Source organism: Lepidochelys kempii, chromosome 1 (genome assembly GCF_965140265.1).
Source record: "Lepidochelys kempii isolate rLepKem1 chromosome 1, rLepKem1.hap2, whole genome shotgun sequence".
Classification (NCBI taxonomy): Eukaryota; Metazoa; Chordata; order Testudines; family Cheloniidae; genus Lepidochelys; species Lepidochelys kempii.
Genome location: NC_133256.1, coordinates 256,215,894 through 256,241,822, shown reverse-complemented (window position 1 = coordinate 256,241,822; position 25,929 = coordinate 256,215,894). Strand labels below are relative to the sequence as shown.

Below are 25,929 nucleotides of genomic sequence, written 5' to 3'. Positions count from 1 at the left end.
CATATCTGGGTGCATTGGCAAAGCGCTTTGCTAATAAACAGAGTGGTCTGACAAATTCAGTGAGTCTTGAATTTGACTTTGACAATTTGAAGGTTCCACCGAGATGGCAACCGTCTTCACTGGGGCCATGTGACTCCTGACCGTTCTTAGGATGGCCGTAGCAAGCCGGCACCTGGGCATTTGGCCCGAGCGGTCCTCCACCAGAATGGAAGTGTGCATGAGCACAGTGAAGTCTACGCCATCGAACCTGTTGGTTCCCACTCTGTTCTGGTAGGGATCCCGGGATCTGACATCAGGAATCTGGTCAGGTGATTATTTCTATGTTTTGTCCGGACTGAGGACTGTCTTGTCTCTGTGTCTATCTGTCCTCCCTGTGGTGTGTCTGAGTCTGGGTGCCGTCTTCGTCCGGGGATCAGCTGACCAAAGGGTTCCTGTCCCCACGGTCTGAGTGAGTGAAATCTGCACAATCACAGCCACACAGCGCCTTGGGTAAAACCCTTGGTGTGAAAGCAAGGGCGATGGAGGCAGTAGCCTGTGGGCTCCTTTTGTGTGTTGCACGGGGTATCGCTCTGACGAACCCGACTTTCCTTCTTGTGTGATTGGTGTGTAAAGTCCTCCTGTATGGGTAACCAGATGTCTAAGTCGGGACAGTTCCCTAAAGGAACACCAGCTCATTTTATGTATTTTAAGAAGGGTCTGGACTCCTGTAAATTTCTGGAAAAATGGTCTAGGCTAACTCAGGAGAATCCCAAAATTCAGTGGCCACTGTTAGGGTCTTGGGACAAAGACCAAGTAGATGTCTTAAAAGATAAACTCGGCCAACCTAAAACTAAATTGGCAAAAGGAAAGGTTGGTTGTTTCATGCAGTGGTGGGCAAATCATTGGTGGACAGAATCAAAACTTGCCTTCTCAAAGATTCAAATAATAAGTTAAAAGCTTTATTAGAAGCCTCCTCTCCTGCTGCCAGACCGAGCGCTCCCCTTTATCCCGTTCTCCGAGAAAACCAGGATCGATCCCATCCACCTTCATACTCCCATCTCATTGTGGGAAAGGACGAAGAAAACCCCTTGTTAAATTCTGGGGATGACGATGAGGAAGATGCATTAATTGGCTTGGCATCCTTGCATCGGATCAATAGGCGGTCACAACAACTCCCAGGGGTCTCCAGTTCAGACCAGTCCGGATTGTCCAATACCGCCCAGGCCCATTCCTCCGGTACCACTCAGACCCACAAAGAAACCCACCCCCCGTTCCCCCAAAACCCTCCAGTCTGCCTGACTCCTCTGTTTTTCCCCATACATACGAAGATAGCCTGGACACTGATTGGGCCCAACACTTACGCTCTGGCTCTAAACCTGTCCAGGCTCCCCTCTGAATCCTGCATACTGGGGGCCAACAAGAGAGTCCCACTTGGAGCTATAAACCCTGGACTCATACAGAGCTCCTTTCAATTGTAAAAGGCTTTCCAAAACCCCTGGAAAATCCTACCACATTTGCAGAGGAGTTTTTGTTAGTGTGCGACACCTATGAACCCTCTGAGGCAGACCTCCTGCAGCTGTGCAAGCTACTTGTAACCCCTAGCGAGCATGGAAAATGGCTCACAGCAGCCAACTGGCCCATCAGTGAGCGCCATTCAACTCTACCAGACACCGGTCCTGACACTGAATACCGGAAAAAGTGTAAAGACAGAACTAAAAACCTACATGAGGCCATCCCTCAAGTATGGACTCCAAAAACAAACTGGACAGCCATACATACATTGCTGTAAACAGCGACAGGGAGAAAGTCCGGGTGACGATCGCACCTGACTGACTGACGTTTTTCTGCAACATTCTGGTATACAGCAACCGGGTGAAAATGGGAAGGGTGCCCTGGCTCATGCGTTTGTTAATGGCCTCCTACCTGCTATTGGCAATATGCTAAAGCGAATAAGTGTTGGGTGGGAAACGGAAACCATGGATAAATTGCAATCAGTGGCAGAACACTGCCATCACACTCTAAAGGGAAAGGAGGAACAATCTTCCCAAAAGTTAATGGCCCTGCAAATACAGCATTATTCAGGGCAAGATAAACAGTACCGGGGAGGGGGACGTGGTCACGGGAGGGGACGTGGAACTGGATTTTCGGGTTTTGGGGGTGTTTGTAATTACTGTAAACAACTCGGACATTGGAAAAACGAGTGTCCGCGCCGGCCTAATAGCTCTGTAAACAACCAGCTAGACCCCCTGTCGGCATAGCCCGACAGTCCCCAGACTTACTTTGTCCCACAGCAATAACAGAACACCAGGGAACCTCGGGAAATTTTAGCTCCTTTACTACCTCTCACTCCCACGGGTGAATGTGTTTTGACTATTAATGATCTTTCTCTCCCTTTCCTTGTTGATACGGGAGCTTCGCTCTCTGCGGTTCGTACTGCCGACCTGCCTGAGGTTCCCCGCTCCGAAAAAACCATATACGCTGTGGGCATTACGGGACTCCCAACCCCTTATCCCCTTTCAAAACTTCTACCAGTTCAGGTTGGTCCCCTTTCCGCGGACCATGCATTCCTCCTCTCGGATTCCACTCCAGTGAACTTTTTGGGTCGGGACCTGTTATGTAAACTTGGCTGTACCATCTACTGTTCCCCGGATGGTGTCTACTTACAAATCCCCCAGTCCTCTCTGTGTGATTCTGTAGCCTCCCTGCTGTCTGAAACTCCCCTTTCCACTCCGGTCCCCTGCTGCCCATTGGTCCTGTCCCTTGAACACCTAATTTCACAGGTCCCATCCTCTCTGTGGCCAACCCACCCGTCTGAAGTGAGCCGTTTACATACTGACCCCGTCTACATTATTGTTGATTCCTCCAAACCTCTGTCTCGCCTCTCTCAATACCCTTTAAACCCCAAAGCAGAGGCTGGAATTGCTCCAGTCATGACCGCCCTGCAGGAACAAGGCATTATTATCCCCTGCTCCAGCCCCTGTAACACCCCTATCCTCCCAGTTCGAAAAGCTGATGGTAAATCGTGGCGGTTTGTTCAGGATCTTTGGGCCATTAACCGCATTGTCATACCTGCCTTTCCCGTTGTCCCTAACCCAGCGACGATTCTGGCTTCTATCCCACCAGATGCAACTCATTTTACTGTTGTTGATTTGTGCTCTGCTTTCTTTTCTGTCTCGGTTCCCCGTGACTCCCAGTTCCTGTTTGCCTTTTCTTACAAGGGGTAACAGAACACATGGACCACACTGCCCCAGAGGTATACTGAAAGCCCGTCATATTTTTCCCAAGCATTAGCCCGAGACCTTGCTGACCTTGTTTTCCCGTCCAGGTCCACACTAGTCCAATATGTAGATGATCTACTCCTCTGTTCCCCTTCATTGTCCGCCTCTGAAACTGATCCTTTAGTGCTCCTTACTGCCCTAGCAAATAAGGGTCACAAAGCTTTTCGCTCTAAACTACAACTCTGTCAAGCTTCTGTCACATACCTTAGCTTTCTCCTCTCCCAGGGTTCCCGTGCACTTTCTCCCACCCGCGTCCAAGCTATCATTAGCTTTCCCCGACCCCGCTCCCCACACCAGGTCCGGAAGTTTTTAGGCATGGCTAGATTTTGCAGACAATGGATTCCCCAATATGCCTCCCTTGCAAAACCTCTCCAGGAACTCACTCGATTCTCTGTGCCTGACCCCATGTCATGGCCCCCTGAGGCCAATTCTGCCTTCATTTCCCTCAAACAGGGTTTGGCTTCTGCCCCTGCCTTAGGGCTGCCTGACCATTCTAAGCCTTTTACCATTTTCTGCCACGAACAATCTGGGTGTGCACTTGGAGTTCTCACTCAGACGCACGGAGAAAAGAACCGCCCAGTGGCTTATTTCTCTGCCACGTTAGACCCTGTTGCCCAAGGCTTACCCGCCTGCCTGCGTGCTGTGGCTGCTGCAGTGCACCTAGTCGAAATGTCTGATGCCCTTGTTCTCCGCTCTCCTCTTACCCTCCTGGTCCCTCACTCTGTAGAAACTCTCCTGCTACAACGTAACACAGGCCACCTCTCCTCTGTCTGCCTTACCAGGTACGAATTTTTACTACTATCAGCTTCATATATCACCATAAAGCGTTGTTCTCAGTTAAACCCTGCCACTCTCCTTCCTTTGTCTAATGACGGTGATCCCCACGACTGCCTTGCAACTGTCTCTGCTGTCACCGTCCCGCGCTTTGACCTTTCTGATGTCCCTCTCCTTAACTCTTACCTTGTTTTATTTACTGATGGTTCCTGTTTTCGAGATGACCAAGGTCGTCTCCTTGCAGGATACGCTGTAGTTTCACTCTCTGAAACCCTGGAAGCTGCACCTTTACCTTCTGTAACCTCAGCACAAGTTGCTGAATTAGTTGCCCTCACCCGTGCCTGCTTTTTGGCGGAGGGACGCTCCGCCACCATTTACACTGACTCCCGCTACACTTTTGGAGTTGTACATGACTTTGGTACTCTCTGGCAAACTCGGGGTTTCCTTACCTCTGCCAGTACCCCTATTAAAAAGGGGCCCTACATCGCTGCCCTCCTGTATGCAGTTTTACTTCCGTCTGCCCTAGCTATTGTTAAGTGCCCTGGCCACTCAGTGGCGGATACTGATGTTGCTAAGGATAACACATTTGCTGATGCCTCTGCTAAACATGCTGCTGCCATAGAACCTTCCCCAGATGCATTTCTAGGTTCCCTTTCTGTTTCTATACCGCCGCCGTCCCTCACTGACCTCACCCTGCTCCAAGACTCTGCCCCAGAAACCAAGAAAGAATCCTGGGTTGCCCAAGGTTGCTCTCTACATCCTGATCCTCTACTGACGCCTTTGTAGACCCCTTTTCACGCTACCCGTCTCTGGCTGCCCTGCTACACGATGTTTCGCATGTCGGAAAGGAGGGGATGGTCTCTGCTGTAACTAAGACAGGATGGTGGGCCCCCCATTTTAGCTCCAGAGCAACCAGCCAGCCTGTAGTGAGAAGCATCTAAGTTTGTAAGGGCATTGAAAGTGTTAAGATCAGCTTAGAATGCATTTTGCTTTTATTTCATTTGACCAAATTGACTTGTTATGCTTTGACTTATAATCACTTAAAATTTATCTCCGTAATTAATAAATCTGTTTGTTTATTCTACCTGAAGCAGTGCGTTTGGTTTGAAGTGTGGCAGAGACTCCCCTTGGAATAACAAGTCTGGTACATATCAATTTCTTTGTTAAATTGACAATCTCATATAAGCTTGCAGCATCCAGTGGGCATAACTGGACACTACAAGTCGGAGGTTCCTGGGGTTGTTTCTGGGACCGGAGATATTGGCTAGTGTCATTTGGTTGCAAGTAGCTGGGAGCAGCTTACATGCTATAGGCCATGCGTGAACAGCCCAGGAGTGGGGGTTCTCACAGCAGAGCAGGGTAAGGCTGACTCCAAGAGTCAAGGATTGGGGTGACCTAGCAGATTATCGGTCCAGATACCACCAGAGAGGAATGTCACACCTCCCCCTCTAATTTTCCTGGGAATCATGGAACTAAAACCTCTGTAAAACACTCTGACAATGTAGGCAGTTCATGCTTCTAAGCCTCCTTGTGGAGGCCCCCTTCCCTCCTCACCTAGTGCATCCAGTTCCAACCCCTGATTTTCATACAGTTTTCTTGTTCCAATTGTCAAAGTCAGATTCAAGGCTCACAGAATTTGTCAGACCACCCTGTTTATTCGCAAAGCGCTTTGCCGATGCACCCAGATATATGTGAGCCCCTCTCTGAGGCTAATGCTAACTTATTTATACAATTAAGCCAAAGCCAATTTAACATAAGAGACAAAAGGAAGCAGAAACTGACAAATATACATACATATCTTATTTGCATACTAACGTTAACCAATCTCCTAGCTCAGTAGGAGCTCTAAGTTAATTAGTTTGAGGACCCATTGTCTCACACTCCTTAATGTTTCTCTTCCTGACAACTATATTTCAACAAACTCTTCAAGTAGCATTTCTTTAATGAATTATAATTTCAAAATAATTCATTCTACTTTCACACCATGGAGAATGGCAGCCCTGGGCTCCCATTCAGATAAGCCAATTATACTCCTTCTCTGTGAACTGAAGCATGCAGCCAGGTATCAAGGGGACCCTGGTCAGGCTCTTTGCTTAATTAACTGTATGAAACCCCAGTTCCCCTGAAACCCCAGCTAAAGGATCAGTTTCTCTAGGGAGAGAACTGACCCCCTCCCCCCAAAGCCAGTAGCCCAGCTGGGATGTACCACTCTCAGTTTCCCAGGTGCACTCCTCACTCCACTCGCTCCAGGGCCCCTGGTAGCCATCCATGTGCACCCTTGCCCGCATTTTCCCCCTATAGTGTGTGGAGGGCTCCAGCATCTGCAGGGTGAAGATGAGGGGAGGCTCGTCATTGCTGATGTTTACACCCTGGGCATTCTGGGAAGAGAAGAGATGGAGGAGGGGTGAGGAACTCTCTGTCCCATCCACCCACATCCCCAGCAGAGTCCTGGGCTCCCAGCAGTACCGTCACCTACCTCCAACGAGTCACCAGTCTTCCAATACAAGAATTCATATCTCTGGCCTATATAGGCATAGCTTAGGATCTGTTTTGTCCATCTCAGCTCATACTCCTGCTCTTTCCTCTTTGTCATTGTCACGTTGACAGGCGCACGTGGCTTGACTAGAACACAAACAACACGTTAGGAATATGCATCCATCTCCCAGCTTATCTTCCTGCCCATTCCCTTTCCCACTCTGGGCTGTGGGCAGGACTAAGGATACGCTGGTGCGAAACTTGTTGCCTGAGCAGACTAGCACCAAGGACGGCTAATAGCAGTGTCCCCGTCTGACACATCTCATCTCCACATGCCCATTCTGTACCTCCGCGCAGCAGTGCTCTGTTGGTGCCAGTCAGGAGCTCCAGTGCTGGGAGCTTCCTTTACCAGCCATCTGTCCCACCCATGCATCACTGTCTAGCTCTCTTGTTAACCATTCCACCTCTCTGCCAACCCAAGCATTTCCTAAGCTGGAGGAGAAACCTCCAGATAACCCTGGGCAGAGGATCCAAATGGGCTCTCACTGTTTTTGTAGGCTTTAATCAGTTTCTCCTCCTTCTTGGGCCGGACAGTTATGAGGTACTGGCTCAGCCTGCTGGGGTTGGTGACATTGATCTCACAGCTGTGGAACAGGTAGTGGCTGCCAGGCAATTCCTCCTCATGGACTGGAGAGCATTCTGTCTCTCTGGGGAAGAGAGCAGCCAGGCCTGAGTGAGCAGGAGGGATGGTCAGATATAGGAGGACAGGAATACGCTGCCATGGGCAGGTCACTTACTCTGATGCTGGTGGGGTTCTGTAGAAGAGCGTGAACAAGACAGAGCTGGTGACCTCTCTCCTCACTTCCCAGCTGCACGTTAGCCGATCAACCCCATTGAAGAGGCAGCGAAGATTCTTGGGCTGAGCCTCATCCTCTATCGAGGAGACAGTGGTTAGTGTACCTCTGGGAGGGGCAGGGCTGGGAGGGATGGGGAGAACAGTGGAGCTGGGACTGATTGTGACCATTGAGGGAAAAAGGGAAAACTTTTAGACGTAGTCTACACTACAGAGTTAGGTTGATGTAAGTCTGCTTACATTGACCTAAGTAAATAAGTGTCTACACTAAAATTTCATTCCTGCTGATTTAAAGCACCTGCTATGCTGACTTAATATCTCCACCTCCATGAGCAGCATAGAATTTAGGTCGATGTAGTTCGGTCAAAGCAGTGTCAGTGTAGACACTGCGTTACTTACATCGGCTGTTAGTGGCCTCCAGGAGGTATCCCGCAATGCTCCATTTTGACCACTCTGGTCACCATTTTTAACTCCATTGCTTAGCAGCCAGGTACACAGGAAGCCACCCCTCCCCTTTAAAGCCCTGTGAATTTTTGAAGTTCCTTCTCCTGTTTGCCCGGCTTGGAGAGATCACCTAGCAACTCTCGAGCATGCCTAGCAACTACCCCGCTGACCATGCTGGCTACATGCTGCAGACACGCTCCTGCCTGGAGTACACTGGGATGCAGGGGGGTGGGTCGGATCTCTTGGGTCTGTCAGGAGAAGAGGCTGTGCAGGCGCAGCTCTGATCCAGCCGTAGAAATGTCAACATCTGGGAGAAGATCACTTGGAGCATGGAGGAGAAGGGCTACAGGAGGGACCAGCAGCAGCACCATGTGAAAGCCAAGGAGCTGTGGCAGGGAGGCTAAAATCACTCTGGTGTGTAGCCGCAGACCGGCCATTTTTACAAAGAGCTGCATGCCATCCTCAGTGGAGACCCCACAACCACCCCAAAGAGCCCCATGGATATTTCAGAGGAGCCCTAGTCACAGGCCCCTGCCATGAACAGTGAAGACGAGGTGGAGGAAGAAGAGAAGGAGGAGAATGGGGGACAGGCGACTGGTGGTTCCAGCCTCACAGTGAGCCAGGACCTGTTTTTGAGTCCTGGGCAGTCCAGCCAGTCCCTACAGTCCAGCACAGGCGAGTCTGATGCAGGGGAAGGAACCTCTGGTAAGGCTGCAGTTTGCTTTGAAATTAGAGGGATGGAACCCCCAAAGTAGCAGGACATATCTGTTGATTTACTCCTTTTTTACTTAGGTTAGAAGAGGTAGTGAAGTAACCATTAGAGGTAGTGTTGCTATCTGCTTTTCATTCCCCTGTAGAGTTAGGCAGAAGCGTCCCCACAGAACAGTTTGTTTATGTGCACCAGGATGTCCCAGGAATCCTTCATAGAGATCTTAAGGAAACTTTACTGGAGGTAGTCTGCAATCCCCTGCTGAAGGTTTCTGGGGAGGGCTGCCTTATTTCTTCCACCATGGTAGGACATTTTCCCACACCACTCAACAGACATCTATTCCATCTCCGCGCTTCCCCGGTGGAAACTTTCCCTTCTTTGCTACACGGATGTTATGCAGAACACAGCAGGCAGCTATAACCATTGGGATTTTTTTCACTGAAATGACTCTCTTCTCCACTAGAGTGAGCAGATAGCAAGTGTGAAAAATTGGGATGGAGTGCAGGGCAATAGGTGCCTATATAAGACAAAGCCTTGAATATTGGAATTGTCCCTATAAAATTGGGACATCTGGTCACCCTATTCTCCACTGTCAATGAAGATCTCATTTTGGTGTCTCTGAGTTGGAGGGCTGGGGCGAGCTCTGTACACAAATCCAGGCATATGGCCTTGCACATCCGAAAGTTCTGCAGCCACTGCACATCATCCCAAACACGCATGACAATGTGATCCCACCAGTCAGTGCTTATTTCTCAGGCCCAGAACCAGCTCTCCATCATATGCAGCTGCTCCGTAAATGGCACCAACAACTTTGAATTGTTTCTTTCTATGTCCCACAGTAATCTAGCCTCCAAGGAATCATCATAGAAACCACAACTGCATTAAAAAGGCAAGAAGAAAAGCAACAGGGCGGTCTGCAAAATATCTTCAGTGTCTGTATACCAATGCAAGGAGAATGGGGAATAAGCAGGATGGACTGGAAGTCATGGTATGTGAAGAAAATTATGACTTAATTGGCATTACAGAGACTTGGTAGGACACCTCTCATGATTAGAGGGATATAGTTTGTTCCAGAAGGATAGGTAGGGGGAAAAAAGGAGGCAGCATTGTGCTGTACATCAAGAATGTAGACACTTGCTCTGAGGTCCAAGAGGAAGTGAATGGCACACATACTGAGAGTTTCTGGGCGAGGATAAAAATGGAAAAGCATAGTAGCAATGTTATGGTGGGGGTCTATTATACAGCACCAAATCAAGAAGAGGAAGTGGATGAGGCATTCTACAAGCAGGTAACAAGATTAGCTAACACACATGAGCTAATATTAATGGGGGATTTTAACTCCCCTGATATCTGCTGGCAGACTATTACAGCAAAACATAATATGTCCTTCGAAATCTTAGCATGTGTAAGGGACAACTTTCTGATTCAGAAAGTTGAAGTAACAACTAGGGGGTCATCCATTTTGGGCCTGGTATTGACCAAAAGGGATGAATTAGTTGTGAACATGAAGGTGGCCGGGAACTTGGGAGGAAGTGATCATGATCTGATAGAATTCAAGATCCTAAGGAAAGGAGGACATGAGAACAGCCTAAAAAGAACACTGGACTTCAGAAAGATAGATTTCAACCAACTTGGAGAAATAGTAGGCAAGGTCCCATGGAAAGACCAATTAGGAAGAAAAGGAGCCAAAGTGGGCTGGCGGTTCCTAAAAGATGTAATATTAGAGGCTCAACATCCAGCTATTCTAATGCAGAAGAAAGATAAGATGAGTCACAGGAGGCCAATGTGGCTGCACAAGCAGTTTTTTACCTATCTAAGAACCAAATGGGACACATCCAGGCAATGGAAGGAGGGGCGTGTCACCAAGGAGGGTCACACATGGGAATAGTGTGAGTGTGTAGGGACAAAATCAAGAAAGCCAAGGCAAGAATGGCATCTGGCAAGGAATGTTAGAGACAACAAGAAAGAGTTCTACAAATGTGTCAGAAAAATCAGGGATGATGTGAGCTGCTGTTCAATGGAGAAGGTGAGCTGGTAACAGAAGATAGTAGGCACTGAGCAGCTATGCCTTCCTTTGTTTCAGTCTTTCACAGAAAATAACATGTGACTGGATGACTAGTGTAGTTACCATACATAATAAAGAGGAAGGGATGCAGATCAGAATAAAGAACACATCAGAGATCTTTTGACTAATTTGAATGAATTCACGTCAGCAGGGCCAGATGCTATTCACCCCAAGGTGCTGTAGGAATTAGCTGAAGAAATCTAGGAGCCACTTGTGATAATATTTGCAAACTCATGGATGACAGGAGAGGTCCCGGAAGACTGGAGAAGGGCTAACATAGTGCCCACCTTTAAAAAGAGGAGCTGGGAACCATCGACCAGTCAGCCTGACCTCAATTCTTGGGAAGCTACTAGAGCAATATTTAAAACATTCAGTTTCTGAATACCTGGAGGATGAAGGGTGATCACTGGCAGCCAGCATGGATTTACTAAGAACAAATCATGCCAAACCAGCCTGATTTCCTTCTTTGACAGGGTAACTGGTTTGGTGAATGGGGGAATGCAGTGGACATAATATACCTGGACTTCAGCAAAGTTTTGGACACAGTCCCACATGACATTCTGATAAGTAAGCTGGAGAAATGTGGACTCAGCGGAACTACCATTAAGTGCATGCATAATTGGTTAAACAACCACAAAGAGTAACAATTAATGGAATGATGTCGGATTGGAAGGGGGTCTCAAATAGGGTTCCACGAGGATCTGTTCTGGGTCTGGTGTTATTTAACATCTTTTTACATGACCTGGATGTAGGAATAGAGAGCATAGTGATCAAATTTGCAGATGACATAAAAGCTGGGGGAGTTGCAAGCACTTTGGAGCATAGAGTTAAGATGCAGAGGAATCCTGATAAATTGGAGAATTGGGCAATAGACAACAAAATGAAATTTAACAAAGACAATGTAAAGTGCTACACATAAGGAAGGGGGGAAAATGTACAAATACAGACTTGGGGATAACCGGCTTGGCAGCAGTACTGCTGAGAAGGAATTGTGGTGGAGCACAGCCTCAACATGAGTGAGCAACGTGAAGCTGCTGCAGAAAAAGGTTGCATTAACAGAGGCGTAGCATGTTAGTCAAGGAAGGTGATAGTTCTGCTCTACTTGGTGCTGGTTAGGCCTCAGCTAGAGTATTATGTCCAATTTTGGTCACCAATGTATAGAAAGGATGGAGAGAAACTGGAAAGGAGCCAGAGGCAGGCAACAAAGACCAAAGAGATAGAATGCAAGCTCTATGAGCAAAGGCTGAAGGAACTGGGTATGTTCAGATTTGAAAAGAGAATAAGGGGGGACATGATAGTGGTCTTCAATACTTGAAAGGCTGCCATAAAATATGAAGAAAGGTTGTCCTCTCTTGCTACAAAAAGCTGGACAAGAGGCAATGGGTTCAAACTATAGCATAGCAGATTTAGTTTAAATCTCAGGAAAAACTGTAAAAACAGTAGGACAATGGAACAGATACCTAGAGAGGTAATGGAAGCTCATTCTCTGAAGGTTTTCAAAGCAGGCTGGATAGCCATCTGTCTTGGATGGTTTAGATACAAGAAATCCTACATCTTGGCAGTAGGTTAAACTAGATGACCCTTGCGGTCCCTTCTAACCCTGTGATTCTATGTTTCCCCACGGCTCCTCTGGCAGCTCTGCAAACATTGCAAGATCAAGCGCCGTGTGCTCACAACACTCATCACAATAGCTACCCATGGTGCACTGCTCTCTGCATCTGATGAGGATGCGCACCACCAACACAAAGAGCATAGTGTGGACACACACAAATGATTTAATTACTGCGGAGGCTGTATGCCAACGTAACTTCGATCAACATAATTTAGTAGTATAGAGATGCCCTCTGTTTCAGGGTTTTCTATAGGAGCCCAGAGCATTAAGCTGGTCCATTCATCCAAAAGATACAATCCACGTATTGCAATACACAGAGAGACCGGCCTCTCCTGAGCCCACATTCCAAAACCCACCATCTCCATTGGCACACACTGGCCCTGTTGCTGAGAGGCTGGATACTGAGCACACCTAGAAGGGTCCCATCAAAGCGAGGGGTTTGAGGTGCAATGGCAGGGGAAGTGTGTATAAGGAGCTTCTACTGCCCCTGCGAGTGCTGCACTGGGACTGGTACCTGTGCCGTGGGACTAACCAGAGAGCTGAAGTTTCCACAGCTCCTGCTCTGCTACCTGTCAGTGACATCAAATTCACTTAATATAAGAGAGCACCAGTGAAACGGGACCATTTTCATCAAATTCCAGAGATTTTCCAATGTCATCAGTTCAGCCCCCAAATCCTTTGGAAGCAAAACACAATATCCCTCTGCTGCCAGCATCTCATCACGTCCCTCCTTCCCCCCATGGCCCCTCAGCCTCCAGAATTACCTTCCTGGGACCTCCAGGACACAGCAGTGCTCCATTCGCTGGACTGCCCAGACCAACCAGCGCCCTGGCTCGGCTTGGATCGCACACGAGCAACATAGGTGCTGCCCGGCACAAGGGCATCACGCCTCAGCAGGCAGTGGGAGGCACTTGCGACTGACACCGAGGAAGATTTCTGTCAATGGGGAAGAGATAGCGAGGAGTCAGGGGCGGTGAAGAGAGAAAGAGAGAGAGAGACATGTTAGAGAGGCATGGGAGGATCCATTTCTTGGCAATTCTGCTCAGCCAAGCACAGCCAGCACTGTGATCCCTGGGTAAGGAGGAGCCAGATGCTCCTTGTGCAGGGCTCATTGCTCTTATAGCACACAGGCTGCTTTTTAATTGCTAGATCTCTGGTCTTAACCAGCCAAGGCCATGGCTGGACGGTACAGGACTTCTAAGATGCACACACAGCTAGCTGCAACATGCACGGACCCACGGTCTGGGCCATTCAGGTTTCAGAGGATCGGCTGGGTTCAGCAGCAGCCGAGCAGGTTTCAGAGGATTGCAAAGGGTTGTCTTCTGCAACCAAGAACAACACATGCCAATGCTTAAGCATATCTCATGCCTACCTCCCAGGATTCCCACTCCCGCTTGTAGGTCACTTCAAACTCCAATGCATCATATACCCAGTGGCTTCCCTTTCTCTCTCCAGCTGCTTCCCAGGCCAGCAAGAAGTTGCCTGCTTCTGTGACGTTGATCCAGAGCTTCTGAGGTGGGAGGGGCTGGACTGGAAATGAGAAGGGACAACATGGGTTGCAGTTATTAGTAGATGGGGATGGGGAGTGGGCAGAGGGCCTGTCTAGTTCTTATCTCCGTAAGGAAGGACCCAGATCTGCCTAACTTCAGGCTTTTGTGGGATTTATCAGGACTGCTGCAACAAAAAAAAAAAAAATCTAAGGCCTGTTGGCACTTGGCAGTGCAACAAGTAGAATTGCCAAGGCCATAGTGAAAATGGTGGTGAGCGGAACAGAAGGGTAATAGGGAATTGAGTGCTGTATTCATTTAAAGGTGAAGTCATATTAATGAATATTTTTCTGAGTAAAAAGGTTTGTTTGAGATCAGTTTTTTCCTAATGGCAGAGACACTCAGCCAGTGCAAGAAGGTGGGTCAACTGGGAGGAATACATCTGCCTTTTCCATTGTAGGCAGGCAAGGAAGGAATCCGTCCATCCATCATCCTCTAAGTGAGAAATGGGAACACGGGCCTCACAATGGAAATGAAACTATTCCTGGCAAGATAATAGGCTGACGTACAGAAGTAAGGTTCAAAGTTAGAGATCAGGATTCTTGACTAGGGTTAGGGGATCAGGCAGAGGAAGAAGTATTAATTTCAAAGGATCTCAAATATTCCTGGGGAGAAGAGAGCGGTGGGTGTCTCGCCCTTACCATTCTGGAAGAGGCTGATGTTCAGCTTGGCCTGCAGCAACCGATCAGGTTTGAAAGTGTAACTGTCATGCACTCCAACAGCAAAAAGGGTGCTGTTCCTGTAGCAGCTCCAGCCGACACAAAAGTCCTGGCCGACAGGCAGCCTCTTGGCTCCCTGAGGCTCACATGGGATCTGTATGCTTTTCCTGTGTGTAAAAAGAGAGACCTAGGAGAAGCTGATTTAGGTACAGATAGAAAATCCAAAATTAGGCTCCTGAGACTTTCCCCACATTCTGTTCTAGTCTATATAGATTCTTCTGCTGCACTCATCATCGTAGCATCTGAGCGCCTTCAAGTAGATCATTAAGCAATGTGACTTCACCTCTGTCATCTGTGGCTGGGTCTCTCATCCTCTCCCCAGGGGGGAAAGCATGTGAAGTGCAGTGTCTCGTGTTGGTAGGGATTTTTTTTTAAATATACACATGTTGCTATGTATTTATATTAAAGAAGGCATGTCAAAGAGATAGTCTCGCACTTGGAGTGGAAGGTGAGGTTGTGACTGTTGTTAAGTTTCCACAGAAGTTGATTCCACAGTCTCAGACTGGCCCCTGAGAAAGCTTTGTCTCCAGCACAGATGAGCATTACTCTCAGTGACAAGAGTTCCATTGTGCCAGAGGAGCAGAGTTGTCAACCACAATTTTTGTTCGAGAACATTAGATGGCCCATTAGATGGCTTGCGCCCCAACCCTGGAGAGCCTTGAAGATAAGGACGAGACCTTTAACTTGATTTACACACTGTAAGGAGAGTGATCACTTTAGATAAGCTATTACCAGCAGGAAAGTGGGGTGGGGGGAGAAAAAACCTTTTGTAGTGATAAACATCCATTTTTTCATGGTCTGTGTATATAAAAACATCTTCTGTATTTTCCACAGTATGCATCTGATGAAGTGAGCTCTAGCTCACGAAAGCTCATGCTCAAATAAATTGGTTAGTCTCTAAGGTGCCACAAGTACGCCTTTTCTTTTAACTTGATTTGAAATTCTGTGGGAAGCCAGTGTAGAGAGCGGAGGACAGTGGTGGTGAGTTCCTGGTAGCCTGAGGAGACACATTGCAGTGTCTGTACTAGCTGGAGTTTCCTACACACTGAAGGTTTCATGCCCAGGTACTTTGCCTTGCTGTGGTCCAGCTGAGAAGTGACAGAGGGGTGAATAACTGAAGCCAGGTCCTCTAGGATGGGACCGAGTCTCCCAGCCAACCAGAGATGATAAAAAGCGTTACTTGCTGGCGCTGCTATGTGGGAGCTTAGGGTCGGCAAGGAATCCAAGAGTACTCCTTAACAATGGACAGAACTGACCGATTGTGGGTATGTGACTTCAGCCAAAAGAGACTGCACTGTGGGCGCAAACTCTTCAAAATGCTTTCCTCTGCCCACCAGCATCACCTCTATCTTGCTCTAGTCCAGCTTCAGCCAGCTGTTCTTCACCCATGAGCTGGTCTCATCCAAGCACTGGGACGTCTTGGTGGTAGTGGTGTGCTTGTGTGCGGTGAAGGGTAAGTAGTGAGCTGTGTTTCATTGGTATATTGCTGGCACTAGTGTCCATGTTGTCTGACTAGTTCACACTCATCCCAGGATCCATCCTCACAGCTCATCTTCTGATTGGACTCCAGAGCATTCTCTCCAAGGTCAAGTCCTTGTGCGGGTTCTTTTTCCAGAGGTGATGGGCTCACTTAGGTCCCAATCCAAAGCCCAGTGAAGTCAGCGGGAGTCCCTCCACTGACTTCAATAGGCATAGGATCAAGCCACTAATGATTTCAGCATCTCTTCCCCAAAAGACAATAGAGATGACACCTTCCTATTCCCCACCACTTCCCCCCCACTCCTAAACCCTGACCTCTATTTTCCTTATCTCCCCATCTCTTGCTTTCCACACATCCCCTTTCTGTCCCTCTCCCTTTCTGCCCACCACATCACTCGGGGCCTGATGGCTCAGTTCCCCTCTCAGAAGGAAACAGATGTGGTGGGCAGATGCTGAGGTACACAGCCCAGTCACTCTGGGAGGAAACCCAATTGCATAACTAGGCATAACCACTTCTCTTTTCACAGCCTCTCCACCCATCCTTATTTTGCAGACATGACCTCACCAGAGCTATGTTCCTTCTGACGCTGCAACAAAGAAGAGCCAGGGGAAAGTTTGGGAGCAGGGAACCATCCCTCTCTCTTCTGCTGATGAATGAACCTCAACCCAACTGTATTCTAATGCCTCTTTCTCCACTCCAGGTGCAGTAAGCTAACAGGCCCTGCCATCACTCACAACTGGGATCCCCCAGAAAAATCAAGGGAGAGTGATAGAAAAGGTAATGAAAATAAACTGGTCAGCGCACCTTCCTGTATCTCCCCATCCTTCCAATGCAGACCTAAAAGAGTCTCCAAATTCCACCCCCCAGCAAGGCCAGCACAGGTGTCCACATGCGCCTCAAAGCCGGCTGCCAACTTGGATCCCTTTCCTTCCTCCCATTCCCAACTCTTAGGTTCAGCAGCCACAGGCCTCTTATGTCCTTCTGCAGCAGAGCAGGGCTCAGGCACTTACTTGTCTATATTGTCCTCATAGTGAAGAGTCACATTGAGGAAGCGACGTGCCTCTGTGCACTCCTGCCATGTGCAGGTCGTCTGGGAGGTGTAGTCATTGTAGCAGCGTAGGCTCTGCATCGGGAGGCTCTCTGCAGGGTGAAGGAAAGCACAACGCTGCCGGTGGGTCATAGAGATGGGCAGTGAGGAATAACGGGATGTGCACACCGATGCCATGGCGGGAAGGGCAAAGATGGGGGAAGGAGGCGCGAAAGGGTAAACTCTCCCGGGAGTCCCTCGCATGTCAGTTAGCTCACGTGTCAGGGATGGCATGGACAAAAACCTCCCCCTCCCCGACGCTCACAATCCAGAGGCTGGAAAAGAGAGGTTTACTTACCAGAAGCTGTGGTAATGAGAGAATTGTCCCTGTGCATTCACAGTCTGGCTAACTTGTGTGGGTCTCTCATGATTTTGGTAATTAATTGATCTTTAAATATTCATGGTAAATAGGCCTAATGGCCTGTGATGGGATGTTAAATGGGGTGGGATCTAAGTTACCCAGGGAAGAATTTTCTGTAGTATCTGGCTGGTGAATCTTGCCCATTTGCTCAGGGTTTAGCTGATCGCCATATTTGGGGTTGGGAAGGAATTTTCCTCCAGGGCAGATTGGAAGAGGCCCTGGAGGTTTTTCGCCTTCCTCTGTAGCATGGGGCATGGGTCACTTGTTGGAGGATTCTTTGCTCCTTGAAGTCTTTAAACCATGATTTGAGGACTTCAATAGCTCAGACATAGGTGAGAGGTCACAGGAGTAGGTGGGTGAGATTCTGTGGCCTGCGTTGTGCAGGAGGTCAGACCAGATGATCATAATGGTCCCTTCTGACCTTAGTATCTATGTATCTATGAGTGTCGGGCTACTGAGTGTTTTTCTTAAAGCCCCAACATCTGCACTGAGGTTATTACCCGAGAATCTCACTTTTCATGTACAAAAAGTAAGTGTCTGACCTACACGGTTGGGAAGAGAAGCTTGAAGGATGAGCCCTAAATACACCAATGACAAACGACAAATCATCCCCACCTGTACCCCCGCAACTGTATTCTCATTCAAATCTCATGAAATTTAAGTCACTCTCAGGATTTTTTAGGCCTGACCCTTGATTTCTGAACACTGGGGGTTGGCAGTTCTGATTCGCATTGTGGGAGTCGCCCTGGTGGTGAGCACACACAACCCTCGTTGAAAGCCATGTCTGTGGGGGATGCATGAGCATCCTCAGAGTGTCATGGGTCAGACGACCTCCTCTGCATACTGGAGTGTGCCCACCAACCGCCTCCATTCCTTCTCCTGAACTGCTTTATTATTGTTGAATTATTTCAGAAGGTGTCGCTAGCAGTAATGCACTATATGACGTCACATGATGTCAAGTCATGCCATAAAATGCCCAAGTGAAGGACTCGGCAATGAAGTGGGCTGTCCTGGTGTGAGCATGGGATTTGGACCTGAGAATAGATCACATAGCTTAATAGCCTCAGAGGTCAGATAGGCCTGGAGACTTGGGTGTCTTTCCCTGAGCATGTGAGAGATGAAAGCCCTGCCAATAGCACATTGGGCTGGGGAGTGTGATTGCCCCAGCACATCAGACATCAGACATGCACATCCACCTCTGGAAAGGTGTGCATGTGCATGTGATGTGCATGAGGCACCTCCTCTGAAACCCGTTTTAGGGTCTGTACGGGGTCTGGGCTTGGTGCAGAGCTGGGGCAGCAGGGGCTCAGAGGGAACATTGAGGAATTTGTAGAAATTCCTCCCTCTCTAAGGTAGACTGACCTAGAACAAAGCAACAAACAACTAGCTCTAACAGTGGTGGGCAAACTACGGCCCGTGGGCCGCATCCGGCCCTTCAGATGTATTAATCCAGTTCTGTGTGCCTCCTGGAAGCAGTGGCATGTCCCCTCTCCGGCTCCTAAGTGTAGGGGCAGCCAGGGGGCTCTGTACGCTGCCCCTGCCCCAAGCGCCACACCCACAGCTCCCATTGGCCAGGAACCACGGCCAATGGGAGCTGTAGGGTCGGCACCTGCGGACGGGGCAGCGCACAGAGCAGCCTTGCTGTGCCTCCGCATAGGAGCTGGAGAGTGGACATGCCGCTGCTTCCAGGAGCTGCTTCAGATAAGCGCCACCTGGAGACTGCACCCCTGACACCCTCCACGCCCTAATCCGCTGCCCCAGCCCTGATCCCCCTCCCACCCTCCGAACCCTTTGGTCCGAGCCCAGAGCACCCTCCTGCACCCACAACTCCTCATGCCCAGCCCCACCCCAGAGCCCTCAACCCCCTCCCCCAGCCCGGAACTCCCTCCTGCACCCTGAATTCCTCATTTCTGTCCCCACCCCAGAGCCCGCACGCCCAGCCAGAGCCCTCACCCCCTCCCACACCCCAACCCCCAATTTTGTGAGCATTCATGGCCCGCCATACAATTTCCATACCCAAATGTGGCCCTTGGGCCAAAAAGTTTGCCCACCCCTGAACTAGCTCTAACTGTGCACAGATGGGGGATTAAACCTAGAAACAGGAGCAGTCAATGGACATGACAGAGGGTCCTGTTTGTTCTCTGCAGTGGTAAAGAAGGAACTAAGGCAGTTCAGAGGGATGGACACTCCTAGACATGGGCCTTTGACACTGACACTGGTGACTTACTCTGTCTCCCTGCCCCTCACATATTCCCCCCTCCTCTCTGTCTCTCTCTCACACACACCTCACACAGAGTCATCCTCCCATTTGTCCACACCTCCAAATGGTTATTCGTTCACTTACACTCCCACCTGAATCTACATGTCATTCTATCCCTCCACGCTCCTTCAGAGGTCTGTCTATCCCTGCACTGCTCCTCCAGTTCATCCACCTACTCACCAGCCGGCTTGTTCACACATTTGCACAATAGCCCACCTGTCCATCCATCCATCTACTCACTCTCCTGCACTTCCATCCATCCACTTCTCCATTCATCTACTTCTCCATTCGGCCATTTCTCCATTCAGCCATGCACCCTCCCACCCGTAAGTCCATCCACATTTCCATGCACTTACCATACCATCCATTCACATAAACAATCGCCCTCTTGCCTGTCAATCTAGTCACCAACAGATACATCTGGAATGGCAGAGGGAGCAGTCGAGCAGAGGAAAGGGGGAAAGAAGGAAAGGGAATGGAGGAGAGTAAAGGGACTGGAAGGAGGGGAGGGAAAATGACAAAAAGGGCAGGGAAGAAAAAGAAGCTGAAAAGAAACTGAAACTCACCTCGAGATTCTCCGACCCTGAAAGCCCAGCACAGAGCCAGCAGAGCACTCCAGAACGCCTTCATGTTCATGCCAGCCTGAGCCCACCAGCTCAGTCCTACTCCCTGTGCTCTGGGCTGGTCGCCGGCCTGGGGTTCTTGTACTCACACTTGTTCACTGCTTCTTTGTCACCTGTTAAATGTGGAAGCCAAGCTGTGATGGTCAGGTGGGGGAGGTTGGGACCTTCTATGAGATACAAAACCTCCCCTCCCTGCACTGAGGGGACCTTTCACTGATCCATCAAGGCCACAAGGAACCATTAGGTCACCTAGTCAGACCACCTGTAGGACACAGGCTGGAGAATAGAATTTACTTCCAGGACCGATTCATTGCAGGATAGAGGGGAATTCAGTCTCCATGTTCATTCACCACTGGGCTTTCCCCACACATATACACATCTCCCTCATTTGTTCTCAAGCCTGCCCTAGAGACTCACCATCCTACCCTACCCCACCCCATCTCCCCCACTCATATACATCTCCCCTCTCTTGGGATGAGATGGGGATTCAGTCTTCATGTTCCTTCAGTTCTGGGCTTCTACCCCATCTGCTTCTCCTCCAGCAAGCCCGCAGGTGAGAATTGCTTTGAAGTGATTCCAACTGGCAGTTTGCAGCCAGCTCCCCGGGAATTGCTTTGGGACCCTGACCCACAGGCATAATCCCAAAGGAGCTTTAGTGTCTCTTTTTGTGGGATCTAGCATTTAATTCAGTGGTGCAAAGAGCATGGCCAAATTCTCCACGGGGGTAACTCAACGGAAGTTAGAATTGCACCACTGGAGAATGTGCCCCCATATTACTGCTTTCTAAAGAGCATGACAGACGCCTCCTGCCTTGGCCCCAGCCACAGAGCCACGCCTCTGTGCTCTGGCGATGTCTGATCAGTGGCTTTTTCCCACTTTGCGGGAGCATGGAGTTGGGGAGCCATCCAGAACAACCCCCAGCTTCCTAAATGCCATTTCCTTTGATAGAATCTGGTGTGCTAGACAAGTGAACATTCACCACAGAGAAGAGATCCCACTGTGACTGATGGCTCCAGAGCTCGTGAGCCCTTGTCTGTCTGGGGACAGGCTCTCTTTGCCACGTACCCTTCCCCCAGTAAAGGCGGAGTTTCCTCACCTGAGCCAAGAGTTGCCGGTGGGACAGCCGCCTCACAGCAGGTGGATCGCTGGCCCGCTCAGTTCTCAGTTCCTGGCAGCTGGAGCGCCTTTACGCATACAGGAATCAGCAATGACCACGGCTGTCCAAAACTGGAATGGATCCCCATGGGAAATAATGAACCTGGGGTATTCCCCACGCCTTTTGCCCTCTGAGGGCTTCCACACCCCTATCTGCCTCCTTTCAGGGAGTAGACACAGTCCTGAGCACTCTGGATTTGGAGGGTGAGACTCAGACTCTGAACTTCCTATTTTTGCAGTTTGTTTCATACCCTCGGAGCGCCTACTGATGCAGTTCTTAAAATCTGGGCGGGGAAGGAAGTATTTCTCTTTTCATTGTTATATTGTATTGTTTCTGATTAAACAGTTTCCAGGAATCAGGGGACATGGTTTTCTTGAAATCAAGAGTAATATGCTGCTAACAGAGGCTAGCCCTTGCTTCCTACCTCCTTGCCCCCTCCCGCCACCCCCTCAGACCCTTGGGAAGAAGACAGAAGGAAAAGGGAAGTCGTTCCCTCCCTTCTTGTCCCCTGTTTGTTTCATCCACCTGCTGTATCTTCCCATAACCTAGATTGTAGATCTTTGGGGGAAGGGATTACTCTTTACTACATTGACCCCTGGAGTCCCAGTGAATTCAGTGAGCTTTGGATCATACTTTAAATAATAAAGAGAGCACAAGAGGAGCTAGAAGAAAATTAGAGGGTGGAAATGTAGGATAACTCACCCAAGAATCCCACATGGTTTTAAATACAACTTCCTGTAACTACCAATTAGCCTTCAACCTAGAGGTCCATGAAGTGGGCTACGGAGAGTTGTGAGTGTCAAAGATGGGGCCCTCTAAAGCCTAGCAGCCCTTTGGCATGGTTATAAGGGTCAAGGTGGGGCATGAAGGCAGACTGGGGGCCACCATTCCTCTGAGGTTGGTTGTAAAGGCATTTATAGGCCACGGATGGGGCACTCTGCAGTGCACTGCCCAGGGAGACTGTGTGTAAGGGGCACGGCGTGGGGTTACTGGCGACAATGGCAGGCTATAAAAGGTTATATCAGACTGAGTGTTAGGACGCACTGTAGTCCAGCAGCCCCATGAGACAGGCTGCAAGGGGCCAGAATGAGTCAGACCCAAGTGTAGAGCTCCATTTGCTACAGGATACATCTGCACTTCAAGCTGGGGTGTGATTCCCAGTTCCAGGAGACATACTAATGCTAGTTTAAAAGACAATACCGACAGCAGTGTGAGCAATGGGAAGAGCTAGCAGCCCCCAGTACGTACCCATCCAAGACCCTAGGCACAGTGAAAGTATATGGGAACAAGACCCTGGGAATCGTTCCCTGCATAGCTTATCAGAAGGGACTTTTGTGATCATCTAGTTTGACTGCCTAACTCAGGCCATAGGACTTCCCTGAATTAAATTCCTCCATGAACTAGTGCAGCTCTTTTAGAAAAACAGCCAATGTTGATTTTAACATTTCCAGTAATGGCAAATCCGCCACAGCCCTTGCTAAATTGTTCACTGATAAAAATGTTAAATAGTGTAGGGCCAAGAACAAATCCCTATGGACCCCACTTGCAGTACAGTGATGATTTCCCATTTACAGTTACTTTCTGAGACCTATCCATTAGTCAGCTTTTAATCCATTTAATGTGTCGTGTTGATTTTGAATCAGTCTAGTTTCTTAATCAAAATATCCGGCAGTACCAATTCAAATGCCTTACAGAAAGCAAAGTATATTATATCTACACTAGAGCTTCATCAGCCAAACTAGTAATCTCATAAAAAATATCGAATCTGACAAGATTGATTTGCCATGAACCCATGTTGATTGGTATTAATTATATTACTCACATTTAATTCTTTACTAATTGAGTTCCATCTCAGCTGCTCCATTAATTTACCTGGGATCAATGTCAGATTGACAGGCCTATAATATCCAGGTCATCCTGTTTACCTTTTTAAAGTATTGACACAACATTAGGTTACTTCCTGTCTTCCGGAACTTTTCCAGTGTTCTAAGACTTACTGAAATTCAACATTAACAGCCCAGACGTCCTCAAGCACCTCTTGTAAATTCCTGGACCTGCTGATTTAAAGATATCTAACTCATAGGCACTGACTCTGTGGGTGCTCCAGAGCTGGAGCACCCATGGATAAAAATTAGTGGGTGCTTAGCACTCACTGGCAGCCAGCTCCCCCTCTTGCCCCTGCACCTCCCCCTCCCTCCAAGCATCTACTGCCTGCCGCAATCAGCTGTTTCGCAGCATGCAGGAGGCTCTGGGAGTGAGGGGGAAGAGTGGGGATGGGGCATGATGGAGGGAGGGGAAGAACTGGGTGGGAAAGATGTGGGGCGGGAAGAGGTAGGGAAGGGGTGGGGGGTGGGGGGAACGGGTCGGGTGGGGGAGGGGCCTGGGGCAGAGCCGGGGGTTGAGAACCCCCTGGGCCTGGAGGAAGCTGGCACCTATGGTCTAGTAGCTGCTGTTTAACATCCTTCTCAGTTACTATTAGAATGGAGAGTCTTTCATCTTCATCATACAATATGAATACATCACCCTGCCTTCCCCCCCCCCCCAGAAATACAGAACAGAAATGGTCATAGATAAGGCCTTACCAAATTCACGGCCATGAAAAACACATCACGGACCCGTGAAATCTGGTCTCACCCCGTGAAATCTGGTCTTTTGTGTGCTTTTACCCTATACTATACAGATTTCACAGGGGAGACCAGCATTTCTCCAGTTGGGACTCCTGACCCAAAAGGGAGTTGTAGGGAGGTCGCAAGGTTATTTTAGGGGGGGTCGTGGTATTGCCACCCTTACTTCTGTGCTGCCTTCAGAGCTGGGTGGCCAGAGAGAGGCAGCTGTTGGCATGGCGCCCAGCTCTGAAGGCAGTGCCCCATTAGCAGCAGCGCAGAAGTAAGTGTGGCAATACCATGCCATGCCACCGCTACTTCTGTGCTGCTGCATGCAGAGCTGGGCGGCCAGAGAGTGGCGGCTGCTGACTGAGGGCCCAGCTCTGCAGGCAACAGTGCAGAAGTCAGGGTGGGAATACCACACCATGCCATCCTTCCTTCTGCGCTGCTGCTGGCGGCGGCGCTGCCTTCAGAGCTGGGCTCCCGGCCGGCAGCCGCCGCTCTCCAGCTGCCCGGCTCTGAAGGCAGCGCCGCTGCCAGCAACAGCACAGAAGTAAGAGTAGCAGCATCGCAACCCCCCCTACAATGACCTTGCGACCCTCCACCCCTCCTTTTTGGGTCAGGACCCCTACAATTATAACATCATGAAATTTCAGATTTAAATAGCTGAAATCATGACATTTACTATTCTTTAAATCCTATGACTGTAAAATTGACCAAAATGGACCGTGAATTTGGTAGAGCCCTAGTCATAGAAAACATCTGCCATTTCTGTACTACTGACAATTCTACCATTGCTGTCTAGTAATAGACCCGTACCATTGTTGGGACGTCTGTCCATGGAATTTCAGTACTGTAGCAAAGATTTCACAGGAGTTCCTCACTGTAGTGAGAACAGGGGGAGGGAGAAGGGTCTGTGACCAGGCAGTGAGGGCGTGTGTATAGGAAAGCATGTGAGCAAGGAGCAGAGTGGAAGCGTATGCAGAAGAAGAAGGGTTTGCTTTGTATCACACTGCAGAATCAAATGATTCTCCACAGTCCAGGGTGATTTTTGCCAGATACAGGTTTCCTGTTTGCCAGAGGTCATTCTCCCTCCCTTTCCTTCCCCTGCAAAACAACCCCGCATTCACAGAATTGGCTTGCAAGATTGGTGGTGGAGGGATGTGTCTCTTCCAGTCAAAAAGAACCTTCAGGTTTCCTTTGCTCAAGTAAACTCCAGGGCTAAGTGACAGGTGATCCAGCACAAAGCTCCTAAGCCTCTAGGGGGCTTTGTAACCTGGGCCCGTCAATCAGCTTTCAGATGGCTGGCTGGTCCCTTGTCTCACCCAGAGGACAAATTGTGAGCCAATCAATTACCGCATCCCGTGTTATTTCAGTCCTCTTCTTTCCCCTCCCCGCTCCAACCCTGCAAGGCCTGGAAAGTGGAAGTTGGATTTAGTTTTGTAAAAGACACAATCTCCATCACGCTTTCAGTCCGTGAAAAATACAAGACATCACCTGTGTCCAGGCTGGGTGTACGCTAATTGGTTGTGGAATCAGATGTGCTTGGATCCTTCAGCTGAACGCCTTCACACTTGGCAAGTTGGAACAAAGAAGAGACTTCCAGCACAATCTGCCATGGCCCCTCCCCAGGCTGTTCTAATTAGCAGAAGTTCTCTTCCCTTCCCCCACTGCACAATGGACCAACTTCAGAGAAGAGAAATAAGTGTTTATAATTCAAAGCAACAAGCCTTTGGAGCAGGGATGCTCAGCTTTATTAAGGCTTATAATACTGTCTCACATGACCGTCTCATAAACAAATTAGAGAAATATAACCTAGACAAACTTACTAGAAGGTGGGTGCACAATTGGTTGGAAAAGTATACCCGGTAAGTAGTTATCAATGGTTCACAGTTTAGCTGGAA

General features: G+C 49.0%; 1 protein-coding gene across 2 annotated transcripts in view; it reads right to left on the bottom strand.

The window, feature by feature from the left end:
• Positions 1 to 25,929, bottom strand: part of LOC140903696 (cytokine receptor common subunit beta-like) — a 36,577-nt gene that overhangs the window by 8,956 nt on the left and 1,692 nt on the right. The window contains exons 2-11 of one of the 2 annotated variants that reach the window (XM_073325405.1): positions 21,363 to 21,493; positions 20,210 to 20,379; positions 16,946 to 17,075; positions 14,378 to 14,562; positions 13,562 to 13,719; positions 12,954 to 13,125; positions 7,304 to 7,439; positions 7,053 to 7,213; positions 6,508 to 6,653; positions 6,238 to 6,409 (exon numbers count right to left, since the gene is read on the bottom strand). In XM_073325405.1, the coding sequence (XP_073181506.1) occupies positions 6,238 to 6,409; positions 6,508 to 6,653; positions 7,053 to 7,213; positions 7,304 to 7,439; positions 12,954 to 13,125; positions 13,562 to 13,719; positions 14,378 to 14,562; positions 16,946 to 17,075; positions 20,210 to 20,279 (1,330 nt within the window). In that variant the 5' untranslated portion in view covers positions 20,280 to 20,379; positions 21,363 to 21,493. Of the gene's footprint in view, positions 1 to 6,237; positions 6,410 to 6,507; positions 6,654 to 7,052; positions 7,214 to 7,303; positions 7,440 to 12,953; positions 13,126 to 13,561; positions 13,720 to 14,377; positions 14,563 to 16,945; positions 17,076 to 20,209; positions 20,380 to 21,362; positions 21,645 to 25,929 lie in introns of those variants that run through there. The other variant, XM_073325395.1, reaches the window with a different exon arrangement.